At 39.2% G+C, this 15,760-nt stretch overlaps 1 protein-coding gene across 1 annotated transcript in view; it reads right to left on the bottom strand.

The window, feature by feature from the left end:
- EFHC2 (EF-hand domain containing 2) overlaps nt 1–15,760 on the bottom strand; it is a 201,003-nt gene that overhangs the window by 75,036 nt on the left and 110,207 nt on the right. Inside the window, exons 11-12 of the mRNA XM_030806505.1 lie at nt 14,734–14,930; nt 11,898–12,028 (exon numbers count right to left, since the gene is read on the bottom strand). Of these exons, the coding sequence (XP_030662365.1) occupies nt 11,898–12,028; nt 14,734–14,930 (328 nt within the window). The remainder of the gene's footprint in view (nt 1–11,897; nt 12,029–14,733; nt 14,931–15,760) is intronic.

Here is a 15,760-nt window from a genome sequence, read left to right as displayed (position 1 = left end):
TAATGGGTACAAAAAAAATAGAATGAATGATAGTATTTGATAGCAGAGCAGGGTGACTATAGTCAATAACAATTTAACTGCACACTTTAAAATAATTTAGAGTGTTATTAGATTGTTTGTAACACAAAGGTTAAATGCTTAAGGGGATGCCCCATTTTCCATGATGTGATTATTATGCATTGCATACCTGTATCAAAACATTTCAGGTATCCCATAAATATATACACCTACTATGTACCCACAAAAATAAGAAATTGTAAATTAAAAAAGATTCAAGGGGAAAAGACATGGCCTTATCCCTCAGAAGAAGAAGGATCAAGTTCACATTATAGGGGAGCATGTTGGATAGGAGATACTGTTGAAGCAATCTTTGGAAAATATAATCCACTATATGTGTGGTATACAGTTTCTTTCGGTTAATAAGATCATGGGTATCCAGCATTCGTCAGTTAACTGGGATATTATTTTAGTGAGAATACTTCAATTTTCAAGAAATACAAATGTATTACATAAGGAAACTATTGAAAACTATAAGATTTGAGAAAATATAAAAGGCCAGTATTTTAGCTTCCTTTGCAAAGGAGATTTTGATATTTTAACAGTCAAAACTATACCATAGAATAAGAAAAAAAAAGTATGGGTAAGACATCAGTAATTAAATAAGAATTTGAAAATTATGAAAACTCTTCAATTTCAAAATTATATTCTAAAGCTCTAGAATTATTTTTTCTTTACTTTAATATAAAATATGTTGGCCCATAATATAAGAATTTCAAATAAGCATTTTAAGAATTTAAGATGAACCTTGATCCCTACTTCACACCATATACAAAATTTAATTTGAGATAAGTCATAGACTTAAAAGCGAAAGCTAAAACCATAAAGCTATTAGAGGAAAACACAGGAGACTATCCTAGGTGACTTTGAGCCAGCCGAAGGCATCTTAAACAGATCACAGAAAGAAACAACCACAAAAGACTGACAAATGTGGACTTGGAAATGTAAACTGATACAACCACTTTGGTAAAAGGTCTGGCAGTTTCTCAAAAAACTGAACACACACTTACTTTCTGTATGACCCAGCAATTCAATTCCTAGGTATAACCAAGAGAAATAAAAACACATGTTTACAAAAATATCTGTGCCAGGAATATTCAGACCAGATTTATTCATATTAGCCCCAAATTGAAAACAATCCAAGTATCCTTTGGCAGGGGAATGAATCAACAAATGGTGGTATATTCATACAATGGAATGCTACTCAGTAATATAAAGGAATTAGTGATGCACTCTATAATATGAATGAATCTCAAAATCATACTGAATGAAAGAAGTCACAAAAGAGTACACACTGTATAATTCCATTCATATGAAATTCTAGAACAGAGAAAAACCACCTATAGTTAAAAAAAAAAAAAAGCACCTAAAGTGAAAAAAAAAAAAAAATGAGAACAGTAGTTACTTCTTGAATGGCAGATGTGCACAGGAATTACTAGGATGGAGCATGAGGGAACTTTCTGGAGTGATGGTAATGTTCTATGTGTTAGTAGGGATCTGGGTTGCACAAGCGCACATTTGTCAAAACCCAGCAAATGTATAAAGTTTGCGCATATTATTGAACATAAATTTTACATCAAAAGAAAAACTATAAATAAATAATAAGCACACTAAAATATTTAGAGGGAGGTAAATATATGGGGTGTCCACTATTTAATTTTGCCAAATTTTCTGGATGTTGGAGAACATCCATAAAATGTTGGAGAACAACATAAAATGTTGGAGAAAATGAATGGGTAAAACATGCTAATTTGATAGGAATTTGAAAATTATAAAAACCATTTCATCTCAAAACTTAACTTTAAACCTCTGAAACTTTGTAATTGCATAAACATAAAATATTGTGGCCCCTAAAATAAGAATTTTAAGTAAGCACATTACAATTATTTGACTGTAGTCAATAATCAGAGTAGGTAGATTATCAACTACAACAACCTGTGTGCTACTCTATGATTCCAAGCCTCTGGACTTTTGCTCAGAACATTCTGCCAGCATCTGCCATTAGCTGTTTCTGGAAACTGAAGCAAGAAATAAAAAATGTTCTTTCTGAAAAAATGTTCCATAAGCTCTTTTCCCAGGCTTTTTGGTTTTATTTGTTTGGGTTTTATTTTATTTAAATTGAAGTTTTAAAAAATAATTGCTCATTGTAAAAAAAATTAAAAATCAAGGAATGAAGCATACTCCACTAATAGCTTGGTGTGTAGCCTGCTAGCATTTCTTCAAAGGATATACATTCCTTGAAATATTTATATAAATATACATGCACACACAACTTTTACATTTTTGGCATACGTAGGATATTAACATACTTCTGGATTTTGCTTTATCTACAAAACAGCACAACACATATGTGGTAGCTACTCATAGCTGTTCACCAAGATCTGGTTTCCCTCCTTCTTCTGAGCACATGAGTGGGGTCCTGTGACTAGTGCTAGCCAATAAATTGAGAGCGTAAATGATATGTATTTCTTTCCAAGTAAGAATATGTTGTACTTGACCCTCCAAAATTCTTTCCTTTATGGCAATGTGACTGGGAACATTCAAGGTAGTGGCTATTCTGTCAGCCTCCGTCTCTGAGTGGCTACTATGAACAAAATTCCCCTGACAACCACAATGGATACACAAAGTCAGCAAACAATAAACCTTGATTGATTTAATTCCCTGAGGTTCAGGGGTTGTTGTTACTGCAGCATTACTTAGACAATCCTAACTGATACATCAAACATGTTTTCTGGTATGCATATGTGGTCTACCTCTTTCTAATGGCTAAAAAATATTGTCTGAAATTAATGCAATAGAATATATCCAACTATTTCCCTATCGTTGGGCATTTTATTTTTCCAAATGTTTACTATTACAAAGTTTGCTGCAATAAATATTGTACATGCACATGCACATATATTTATCAATCCACCTGTCCAAATTTTTTCAAATAAAAAATTTCTACAAGTGCAATCACCAGGTAAGAGTCTAAACATTAGACACATTCTGCCGACTGCCCTCCAAAATGCTGAACCAATTTAAACTCCTATCAGTGGAAAATGAGAGTACCTGTTACCACACATGTTCACCTGGAGTCAGTTATATTATTCTTTTTAAATGTTGCCAATATAGTAAGTGGAAATAATATTTCATCATTGTTTCAGTTTGTGTCATTATTGGGCATCTTTTCACAGATTTAAAGACTATTTGTATTTCTTCTGTGAACTATTCCTGTCTTTGATCCATTTTTGTCTGTTGATTTTATAGGAGTTCTTAAGTACTTAATGTTAATCCCCTGGCTCTTACACTGGTTATAAATATTTTCTCTTAGTCTGTCCCTTGTCTTTTAAGTTTGATATCTTTTGCTATAGAGAGATATAAAATTCTTCTGTAGTCAATATAATCTTTCCTTTATGGCTTTTGGAAACTGTGCTCCACCACAAAATAAGTGTATAAAGGCATTTTCTAGTTGACTGTCACCAAAATCTTTATTAATAATCCATTCTTTCTCTACTGATTTGAAATGTTCTCCATACTTATATGAAAGTTCATATAAATGGGTCTTTTATGGACTCTACACTGTATTTCACTGATATTTTTGTTTCTCTGCTAGAAAATGTTTTCAAATGTATGTAAATCATATACCTTTCTAGTATCTACATTTTAATATTCTTTCAACATTTTATTGGATATTCTCAACCCTTATTCTTCTTGATGAACCCTCATAATCCGTCAATTTATCTCCCTTAACCCTGTTAAACAAAACCAAACCTAACAACAGCAACAGCAAAAACCTACTGTATAATTCTGATTGGAATTGCTTCAAATCTATAAATTTGGAAAATTAGAATTTTCACCTTATTGTCTTCCCATTCAGAGATATCAAGTTTAAAAATTGCATTCATTTTAGTCTTATGCTTCTTGTCCAATTTATTCCCAGATATTTCATTTTTGTTGCTACAGCAAATAGTATTCCCCCTTTCAGAATACTCCCTACCTAGTTATTGCTGATATAAAGTAAAGCTATTGTTCTATATACAGCTTTCTTATATTTAGCTACTTTCCTGAATACTCTTAATAGTTCCAACCATTTTAAAATTGATTCCTTTAGATTTTCCAAGTATACAATCATATTTGGATTCTAATTTTAAAAAATTAGTCTTCAGTTCTATTTTGAACTATTTATACAGTGATTCCTAAATGCCTATTTCCACAATACCTAGAGTAACAAAATAATGGAATTTTATGTCTGGGAGGTGCCTTCTAGGATCTAATCCAAGAATTACCTAGTCTAGTACCTACTGGGGTAGATATGTAAGATAAATAGGAGAAAGTGCCTTAGTGTGAGACAATAAGGACTTGTAGAGACTGAGAAGAAACACAGAGAACAGGCTCTATCTAAGGAGGGCAAGTGCCATTCACCCCCAAAAGATTGCTGCCATAGGGAAATGTGGGTCCAATTTCTATTTGCCAAGAGGCACCAGATATATATATTCTTAGGTTTAAACTCCTAATCTTAAAAACATTAAACAAAAGCCATACAAAATATAACTGCCAGCTTTCAACCTATAAACCTGTTTTTAATCCAATACCTTCATGTAAGGCAATGGAAACTCAGAAAAGTTCATCAGAGATTGCAAAAGTAGCCAAGCGTAGGGGAGGGCTTTGCCTCTTGTTTAGCTGCTTGGCGAGTCAAAACAATATTTTCGAAGTACTAAAACTAGGTAGGTGCTTTGCTTGGTTTGGTTACAAACAAAGACTTTAGTCCCTGTTGTCAACATATATTCGTGTTCCCTGTTTGGCTCATGTTGGTTTGGATTTACTATCCCTGCAATATTCATGGCAAATGAAAAGGGTACCTTTTATTTATTTTATTTCCCCCCAGCTTTATTAAAGTATAATTGACAAATAAAATTGTATATATTTACAACACATAATGTAATGTTTCGATATATGTATACATTTTGAAGTAATTAACTCAAGCTAACTCACATATCTATCACCTCACATGCTTATTTTTTTGTGGTGAGAACATTTAAGAGCTACTATCTTAGCAATCCAAGTATATAATACATCATTATTCACTATAGTCACCATAATGTACAATAGATCTCCAGATCTTATTCATCCTGTCTAACTGAAACCTTCTGTAAAGGCTATCTTTTAAATAGCCTTTCTATATTTGGGGAAATTCCCACATAAGTTTCCTACCACCCCAACATAGAGGTCAGAGCTCAACTTCCCAGACTTCCTTGCAGTTAGAAATATGCAGGTGACCCAGGCTCTCTACCAATCAGGGAAGCTTACTTAAGACTGTGCCTCAGAAGGGATTAACAGAAGAAAAGCAGCTCAGGGTGGGCCACGTTTGGTGTCAAAGGAGCCCAGCCTTCAGGGGTGGTAAAGGACGATTGCCAGAAATAGTGGTAGTTATGGCTGTGGTAAAATCAAGTTCTTGGCAGCAACGCAAGTGCAGCAATGAGTCATGGGTGGTGGTAACAGAGGTCATTTTCTCATCAGACAAGTTCTACAGCCCTGTTTTGGGCACTGTTCTTATAGTTCAGCCTTGAGCTTGTTTCTCCAGCCCTTCCAAAGACACTGTGAATCGCCCAGGCTCCTTTTAATAAATTCTTTTTTTTTTTTGCTTAACTAGCCAGACAGGATATTCCTTTTTAAAACTAAGCCCTCACCAATACAAACACCACCACCAGGCAGTGACAGAATCAAAGCAAAGATCTCCATCTTTTTGATTCCCAGGCTAGCATTCTTTCTACAACATCACATTATTTATACTTAATGCTTTTAGGAAAGTTCAAAATGCTGTTTTCAAAAACATATATGGAAATTTCCATTTTGAAGACAGGCTATGAATACTGTCGAAGAATCTATTTGGTTCATGATAAGAACCTATGTTTGAGTGCTTTGGGATTTTATTGTCTTTGTTTTTGCTTTTGTTCATATAGATTCATAGACTAGTGGCTTCCTTAAAAGATGCTAGACTGCTTACAATATAAAACACCAATAGCAATGTACACAGAGTAGTCCAAATAAAAATAGGGCAAAACCATATAAAGGGAGAGATAATTGTCCTAGATAAATCAGGATGAGATCATTACCACGTTCTAAGCACTAAATTTACAATCTGCTTCCGTGAAGTAAAGGACAGCAATAGGGTGGATTATATTAATGTTTCCCAGCCTTGGTTCACCAACAATGATGTTTATTATTTTCCATCTTCAAGGCCTACAAGTTTTTAGAGTTTCTCTTTCAACCTCATTTATTAAAGAATGTTTTGAATGACCCCCCACCATGAGTAAATATAAAGCTTATTGAAATACTGGAAACAAGATGTACATTCCTATTACTGTTGTTGGTGACACCAGTTTACAACTATTGGGATAAAGCATTTTCACTTTCTGAGTATCTACCATGCACTAGTCAGCTACAATAAGAATTTTAATATCAGTATCAAATGTATTCATCACAACAGCTGTGCCCTATGTATTACTATCCCAATTTTACAGATGAAAAAATTATTCGGCAGCTTCCCCAAGGCCACTAAGCTGGTAAATAAGAGAGCCAAAAGCTAGATCTGGGTTTGCCAACTCCAAAGCCAGTGATAAGAACTATTTCTATTATATTACCTCTTTTAGGAAGAATTTTAGTTTTACAAGAGAGAAAATTTCCTTGAGGTTCTGAACCTTAAATTTCCTTGAGGCTCTAAATCTTACATGGATGTTCACAGGAGAGCTACTGACACTGCAATTGATAATGGGGACCTGAAGAAAAAATCTGTAATAATTCACTATGTTCATTGAGGTCTGATACACTGGGTTCTGGAGGCATCTGGGAAAGACACAAGAGTGAACCAGGCATGGGCCCTGCCCTCTGAGAGCTTCCCCAGGTGGAGAGAAGAGACAAGCACTCAGCTAACCAAAATACACACAGGCTACATGGGGCCAGGTGTCACCTCTGATGGGTAGATCAAGGCTCAGGGAGGTGGCCAGAGAGATGGGCTGACCACATCTTCCTTGGCATTGGGCTCCCAGTGCTGCTGCTGCTGCTGCTGCTGCTGCTGCTGTCTGTGGTTCAGAGTCCAGGGCCCTCACTGGGAAGCCCCACCCTGCCTATGTTCCCAACTGCATGAAATACTAGCCCTGCCAAGCTTAGTCCTTGCCCTGCTCCCTGCTGAAATCTGCCCGCCACTGCCACCAGGTATCTATCCCAAGGCTCTGAGAAAGGTTATCTGCACTCTCTCGGATAACGATCAGCAGCTCTCATAGGCGAATCTGATAGACCATGCCAAAAAGATTCTAGAGAGGATCAATGAAACAGAAGCAGAAGTGGTGAATTCCCACAAGGCAAAAGAGAAATGTTCCCTACCCAAATAAAAAAATTAAAAAAAAAAAAACAAAAAAAAAACATTCCCTACTTCTGTTTCCTGATGGCTGCCTGTCCCTGCATTCCATCAGGTCTATTCTGAGGCAAATATCTCCGGGAGGCCCACACATTAATCCATTATTGACCATGGCACCTTATACAGAGGTAGTTTATCAGCTCCTACCCTCAAAGTTTTTCTGAGAGGAGATGCACATCTCTGAGAAGAAGGGCAATGCTGGGGGCTTGGACCACTGCCCAGAGAAGCAGGTCTGGGCCCTGAAGCCCCAGGTGTATGCTGAGAGTGCCAGCTATCTAAGCAGAAGAGAGTCAGGGCCACAGAGGCCAAGCCCATAGGCCTATGCTGCAATCCTGCCTTTGCTTGCCTCTGCTCTTCTCTACTATTTCAATGTACAAATTTGAAAAGAGAACATTTTACAAGAATATTATAAACTTACATTTTCAGAGTTTCCAGTTGTCAGAGCCTAGAAGGGACCTCAGAGACCAATATATGAACAAAAGAGTGACATACAGGTAGGTGAAGTGAGTTGCCCAAGTTACTTGGCTAGTGAGGATCAGGCCTAGCTTCTCCTTACTTCCCTAAGTAAGAGCCAGATGGCCCTTCCCTGGTGCAAGGAAATCAATTATTTACTTGATTGCTGCAAGCTTTAGACTGAATGTTCCTCGAGAAATAGGATCGTTCATTAAATTATTCAGCAAACATCTATTGCATCGGCAGGAGCTGATGTGGAGGCAGGGAAGCAAACAAGTAACAACTTGACAGGAGGCTACCAGTGAATAGTAGGTGTAAAGCATTTAGCATGATGCTTAGCCCCCAGTAAGTGCTCAATACATGGTGGCTTCTACAAAAGTATTCTTCTAGTGAGATGGAAATATGGAGAGAAAGGTAGGCAAACCCACATGACACACTGATGCAGGGTTAAGAGCAAAGGAATGATCCGATCAGAGTTTAGGAAGGTCACTCTGGCAAAACTTTGGAGGATGAGACTTAAGAAAAAGAGATCAGTTACACTGCTCTCCAGAGGGTCCAAGTAAACAGTGATGAAAAGCTGAACTACAACCGTGAAGCTGGAGATGGAAAGAAGGGAAAGTTCCCAGAGGTAGTTCAAGACGTATAATTCCAAAGGGTGAGTCGGAGAGGTTGAGAGAGGGGAGAGGGGAGACACAAAGCCAACACCTGGTCTGGGCTCTTGGGGATGCCCATGATGGCCTTTATCAGGATACAGTCTCCTAGCTGCTACTTTATGAAAGAAGAAAATGAGGTCAATTTAGGGAAAGTTATTTTTGGGATGCCTAAGAGACATGCGAGGGGGAAATGTCCCAGAGGTATTCATGTTTCCAGGTTTATAGTTCAGGAGAAAGGTCTGAGCTTGAGGAACTAGCATGGACACAATCAGCCTACAGGTCAGAGCCAAAGTAGTGAGGGCTAGATAAAATGTACACATTCAGAACACATGTACACAGGGAAGGGAACATCATACACTGGGGCCTGTTGGGGGGTCGGGACCTAGGGGAGGGATAGCATCAGGAGAAATACCTAATGTAGATGACGGGTTGATGGGTGCAGCAAACCACCATGGCACGTGCATACCTATGTAACAAACCTGCACGTTCTGCACATGTACCCCAGAACTTAAAGTATAATAAAAAAAAGAAAAAGAAAAAGAGGAAGGAAGAAGGAAGAAGGAAGGAAGGAAGGAAGGAAGGAAGGAAGGAAGGAAGGAAGGAAGGAAGGAAGGAGAAAAGAAAAGAAAAAAGAGAAGGTGGAACACAAAAGACACAAAAGCAGAGAATTATCTCAGTGGATTTCATCTGAGGCATATTAAACACTAAACAAAAAAAAAGTACCCATTCAACTAGTATTTATTAACACCCTATTGTTTGCCAGACACTGAAATAAGTCATAAGGCTAAAGCAGAAAACAGGAAAGAGAAGGTCCCTGCCCTCAAAGAGGTTATATTCTGAGGAGAGTCAGAATACACACACACACACACACACACACACACACACATACACACACACACATACACATACATAATGAAAGGAAAATATTAGCTAGTAAAAGCACTGAGCAAAGAATTGAATTAAGGTATGATGTAATAGACACGGGCTATGTAGTTCCTTTTTCTTTGCTCAGGAAAGAGTTTGAAAAGCATAAGATGGAGCTGAAGACAAGGTACAGGGACCATTTTTGGGCTGAGCACAAATGAGCAGCCCCAAGCACAGAGGGCTCAGCACCCAGCACCAAGCATGTCATATGGATTGAGACATCTAGACTCTTGGTCTACACTCTCATTTGAAGGCCATGCCATCACCTCCAAACTAGAACCCCCAGGAACAACTCTAGTGGTTCATTATTTCATTTAGTAACTATATGTATTGAGCCCAGCAGTAGGGGATGCTGCAGGGAACAAGACCATTGAGTTCCCTGCCCTCAGAAAGCTCACATTCGAATAGGAGAAGACACACACAGCACACACAGACACCCCACCCCCAAGTAAACAGATCTCTAAATAAAATAACTGCAAGTTGTGCTAAGTGCTGTGAAAAATATAAACAAGTGGCTAAGAATAACAGCAGGTGATCTACTCTAGATAGGATCTAGAAAGCCCCTCTGAATGAAAGCCCCTCTGGGAGTTGACATTTGAGATGAGTCCTAGAGTGTGCCATGCAGAGGATGGTGGTGACTGCACTTCAGGCAGAGGGAACTTGGTGTGCATAGGCTCAGAGACAGGAAAGAGATTGATGTGTTTGAGAAACCGAAAGACAGTCAGTGAGGCCAAAAGACAGGGCTGCGGAAAAAGAGGTGATGACACTGGAAATACAAACAGACTCACATCACTCAAGGCCTTGCTGGCTGCAGTCAAATGTTTGGATCTTACTGTAAGGACAATGGCAAGTCACTGAAGGATTTTTCAAGCCAGGGGAAACCTGATCTGAGTTTCATTTTAAGGAATTTCTGGGACATGGTGGTCCTTCTTTTTGAGCATGCAGCTCCTTGAGGCCACCCCTCCAATCACAGCGTAGTGGCCCTTTATCCCACCCACAATTAGGGTCAGGCCTCCATCTGCAAAGCAACTTTTCCTCCTTGGATCGCCTGCCTGGCCTAAGTGCTTCCCAAAAAGCCCTATAAACTCACTAAAGTGTTTCCAATAGACTTTGCAAGTGTTGGAAAAATGGGTGCTTTTGTAAAAGGACACAAATAATAAAACGAAACCACTCCCTCATTTCTGATGGAAATTTCTTGCTTTCTCCTCCACTGCTTTCCATTAGCCCATGGCCTGTGTAATTGTCTCTGCTCTTTATTGTCTCCATTTATTTTCCAAAACACTATGAACATGTGTATGTGACTATGAACAATAACAAAGAACTATAAATTCTTATTGATCCCAGAAGGTTGGGAATTCTAAACAATAAAAATATGTCCTCTGACTGCTTCTCTCCAAAGAACATTTTGGAGACATAAAAGAGCTTTGTTAAAACAACAAATGAGCTCTTGGGACACTCTGGGCCTAATGGTGGGCTCCAGGCCACCAGGTAGTGATGCAATAGGTGACTGCAGACACAAAGTTGGAAAGACCTCCCTGCTACCCTCTCCTGGGCTCACTTCCTCATTTCTCAGCCCACATCTTGACTGCATCAAGCGGAGTTTACTATATAGCTTTCAGCCACTATCGTTGTCAGGAGCCAGAATTCTCAGCCTAAAGAGAAAGTCCCCTTTGTCCTCCATCCATGATTTAATTTATTCTCCTAAATGCTCCATTCACTTTGTTTTCAGCCTAAGAAGTCTCACAATTGTACTAGACCCTGAATTTGAATTTCCCTGTGTTTCCGCTGTTTGGAAATTTGCCTCGGTCAGCCACTGGATAGTCCCAGAATTCAGCTTCACCTTAGAGAAAATCTTAATCATGATTTGTTATAATATTTCCAACTACTGTCATATATTTTTCCCTCGATTCCTATATTTTCATGTCTTTCAGAATACACATATGTGTGTAAGCACATGTATACACAGATGCATACATATCACCTTTGCTCTGATAATCGGTGAAGTTTTACTATTTTCCAACTTCATCACATTCCTGGAGACGTCCCTCCTTTGTCCCCCAGATTTTGGTGGGGAGGAGGTGCTTTTAGTGGTGCTTTTTTCTGTCTTTCTCACTCAGATGCACCATTCCTGGCATTCTGCTGATCCTTCAACCTCCTGATTCATAAGACAATGTGACCAGCTGACTTTCTATGCTCTTGTCCCTCTGTTTCCATGTACAAACTCCTCTTATATGTAAATTCATAACATTTACTAGAGTATTCGTGGCCAAAACTTGACCACAAAATAATACAAACTCAAAGAAATGCCAATTCCTAATAAAAAATAGTTAACTGATTAGGAAAGAAATAGTTCTTTCTGTTCTTTGGACAACCTTGAGGGGAAAACGGATGATTGTTAGCAGAATATGGCTTACCTGAATGTATTATAATCCACCATCTTTGTGTGCTTACAGTCAGCAGCTTTAAATAGCTTCTTGAGCTCACTGAATTTTCCTTCTTCTTGCTTCAGCTTTTGTAGGGCAAGTTTGAGGTTACTGAAAGGATACTGTAAGGGGGAAATGAAAGGAGAAACATATTTAAATATTCCTAACAGTTCAGGAGCCTAATCTTGCTGACGGCCAGCAAAGGGACTTCACACTGTGAACATGAAGTTAGCACGTCTGTCTTTGCAAAGAAACCAACACCGAGAAGGCATGACTAGCTTTGTATCTCCTCAGTTAAAGCTTCTGGACAACAGCTGACATCAGCATAGGCCCCAGCTCTGAGGGAAATGAGCTTAAGGAACACCAGGCCACAGAGATCAGAAAACAACCCCTGCTTCCATCTCAGCCTCCTCCCTATAACCCTTGGATATTGGCCCAATATGTTGGGAGATCCTAATAGAGAAAATGGGGATTCAAAACTGGATAAGTAGCCCTCCATTTTCTCTAGATCTTTAGAATGGGATCCCCCTGGAACTGTTGTCCATTAGGCAACGCACTGATGAGAGCAAGGCTGGGTATCAAAGATCCATGCAGGCACTCTAACCCTCACACAGTCATTCTCTGGGCTGTCCACTGTTCCTGTCTCTTATCCTGTGACTAGCTTTTTGACTTGGTAAGAATACTTCTTACATCCAGTGAAACATAAGGTCATAAATAATTATAGCTAAGAGACCAAAAATGGGAAGATTAAATTTTAAAATAAAAATATTGATGGCAATTTAGTCTAAAGATCCCTCTCTCCCACCAGAAAATGATCCAGGTGGTTTGGCACCTATCGCGGACCCCTACTCCTCCCACTTTTTTGCATTTCCTTTCATCTATTTCCATGACAGGATCTATTAGCTCTTTCGAAAAGATTCCTCAGGCTGATATTATATAGTATAGCAATCTTTCTCTGCTTAGAATGTCTTTGTTAAGGGCAGTTTTAAAATAATGCAGTTTTCACTTGGGATGCTGATTCCAGATAATGTCCTACCCTGCTTTTATTGCCCCCAAAGGAAGAAAAAAAACCTTTATATCTTATATTTATGCTATATATATTTTATATTAAGGTATAGGCTCACCCTCTGATTGGAAATAGAAATCTAATTTACAATAGCAACACTGATTGAGCTTACCATGGGCCTCATGGTTAGTTCAGTGCTTCATACACATTATCACATCTAATCTTCATAGCAATTCTATCAAATAGGCACTGTTGTTCCTCCCATTCCAAAGATGAAGAAACTGAAGCTCAGGAAAAATACATATCTAAGGTCCCTCAGCTATTAATGTGGAGTCAGGTTCCCAAGCCAGGCCTGCTGGTCTCCAGAAATCTAAACTCCCAATTACTGAGTTTCTCGTCTAGATTCAATGTTTCCGAATAGCTACTGGTTCAAGGTTTTATGATAACCTGAATCCCTAAGACTACAAATGGAGAGATGGCATGGCAGCCATGGAGGGCGCTTCTCAGGCCTCCTGTAAAGAGAGACCCTGTGGAGAAGAGCATTGTTGGCTGACAGACTCCAGCTGCCATACCTTCCAGATTCACAGAGTTCACAGGCAATGTCGCTGCTGGGGCCACCCTCTCCCCAGGCTGTTCCCACCCAATGACACAGCACAGCAGGGGGACTAGAACCAGGCCATTCCTGCCTGACAGGGGACCTCTCTGATGGGCAGTCTGTGCTCTGGGGCTCCCCATCAGCCTGGTTGAGACTTTCTCAGAGCTGTGCTGTCAGCTGAGGCTCTCCCTACCCACCCCTCCTTCCTTTCCCTCTCCTTCCACAGGGGTTCAACCTGCCTCCCTGTCTGAAGGTCCCCCCTGCCCACTCCTGCCCCCTCCCGCTTTATCCTTCTCAGAAATTTTCACCACGACATCTCTCACACTTTTCATTCTGTCTTGGCGTCTGCTTCTCAGGGGACCCAAACTGATATGAATGGTGTGATGTACACAGAGACATCGATCTTAGCAACTTAACCCCAGCCATTTTATATATAAATGAGACAAAATTGGCACTGTATGTATATAAATGGCACATAAATATTACCACTTATAGGTAAACTTTTAAAATAAAATTTTCCAGATAGATTTTTCCATATTAGGCAATGACTCCCAAATAAACGTTTGTACACTGAACTAGTCCACATTTAAAATCAAGATGTTATCAATACGTTATTTTTACTGAACAGCATTGCCATAATGGCACTTGCAGTAATAGTACCCATCTGCCATCTTATTTCGAAAAAAAAAAACAAAAAACTCTTTGAGCTCACTGTTGCCAGTTTATCCTTAAATCCTTATTTAGGCCTTAGGTGGCTACTGTTATGGGAAGTTGCAAACCCAGCAACTATTCAGTTCCCTTGAGGTTTCTGTTTGTTCAAGTCTTGGCCTTCTCTGTTGGCCTGTGCCAGTTAACTGGGACAGCACAGTGTGTGGCACCAGATTTTTCTTCCTTTCCTATAGTTGTTGAATTTCTTTCTGAAAACATTGTTAGCGTCAGCAGAAAACCCAGGAAACTTGATTCAACCCTGGCCCTGCCTCCTGCCTGTGCCTGGAATCCGTGATGCTGGGCAGAAGAGAACCCAGCATGTGAACAGAGTAGACAAGAACCTGGCCTCTGTGATGGGACATGTGGCCAAGTCACACGAATCCATTATTCATGCCCACATGTGTGAATGCACAATGTAAAACTGGTGGCAAGATGAAGAAGAAAAGGCCCTAGAGAAAGAAAAACACAGACTGTGGAGGGCTGAGAGGCAAGTCAAGAATTATACAAAGTAAATTCACCTTATCTGTATTCTGCTCCATGTAGTTTAAGGTATACTCATCAGCATTGAGCAAACGAAATAGGTAACCATTCACATTCACTGTGACTCCAATGTACAGCTCCTCGGCCTTGATATATTCAGATAGTTCACTTTTAAAGACTTCTTGTCCAGGCTTCTTAACGCGACTTCTTTTCAAGAACATCCCACCAGCAATTCCTATAAAAAAATAGAAAAGTTCATGAGCAGTCTTTATTCTTAAAAGCACCATCTGACTTGCCTTCAGAGTTACTTTATCTTCAAGCACGGGCCACCATATAAGTTACCTGTGAACTCATATTGCCTGTTATTTTTGGACTTAAGGGAAGAATGAGGCAGTGAGTGAAGAAATAAGACTTCCTAGGTGAGGATGTTCAAGACAAAAAGCAAAGCTGGGCATGGTGGCATGTGCCTGCAGTCCCAGCAACGCAAGAGGCTGAGGCACGAGGATCACTTGAGGCCAGCAGTACAAGACCAGCTTTAGCAGCATAACAACATTCCATCTCAAAAAAAGAAAAAAACGAAAAAAAAAAAGAGAAAAAATGGTGTGTAATTCTAGCCTTTTCTTCTCTCTCTCCACTCCCTTCCCAGTCCAATAAACACTTGGCAAGGACTTCCTATATATGCCCAGCAGCATACTGGGAGTGTGGAACATCAGGAAGACACTAATCTTTAGAGCATGTTTGAACAGTACCAGTTAGAAAATTCCTCACTTGTGCTTATTTCCACCTATTTGTCCCAGATGATGTCTTATACTTAATCTGACATGCAGATTACATAGCAAATGCCCTACTTCTGTAAAGGAGATTACTTAAGTGTTTAAAGATAACTATGGGAGTCCCTTTAAGTCTTTTTTTCCTACAGGTAAAATCCCTTTGCTTCTTTTAGTAATGCCTCATATTTCTTACTTTCCAGAACTGTCATCATTTCATCTGTTCTCTTCTAGACATTATTTGTTTTGACCTCTTGGAAAGTAGCCAGTAGAGCTGAACAGGGAACTCCAGCATCTT

Source organism: Nomascus leucogenys, chromosome X, assembly GCF_006542625.1.
Source record: "Nomascus leucogenys isolate Asia chromosome X, Asia_NLE_v1, whole genome shotgun sequence".
Lineage (NCBI taxonomy): Eukaryota > Metazoa > Chordata > Mammalia > Primates > Hylobatidae > Nomascus > Nomascus leucogenys.
This window is presented reverse-complemented; position numbering and strand designations above follow the sequence as displayed.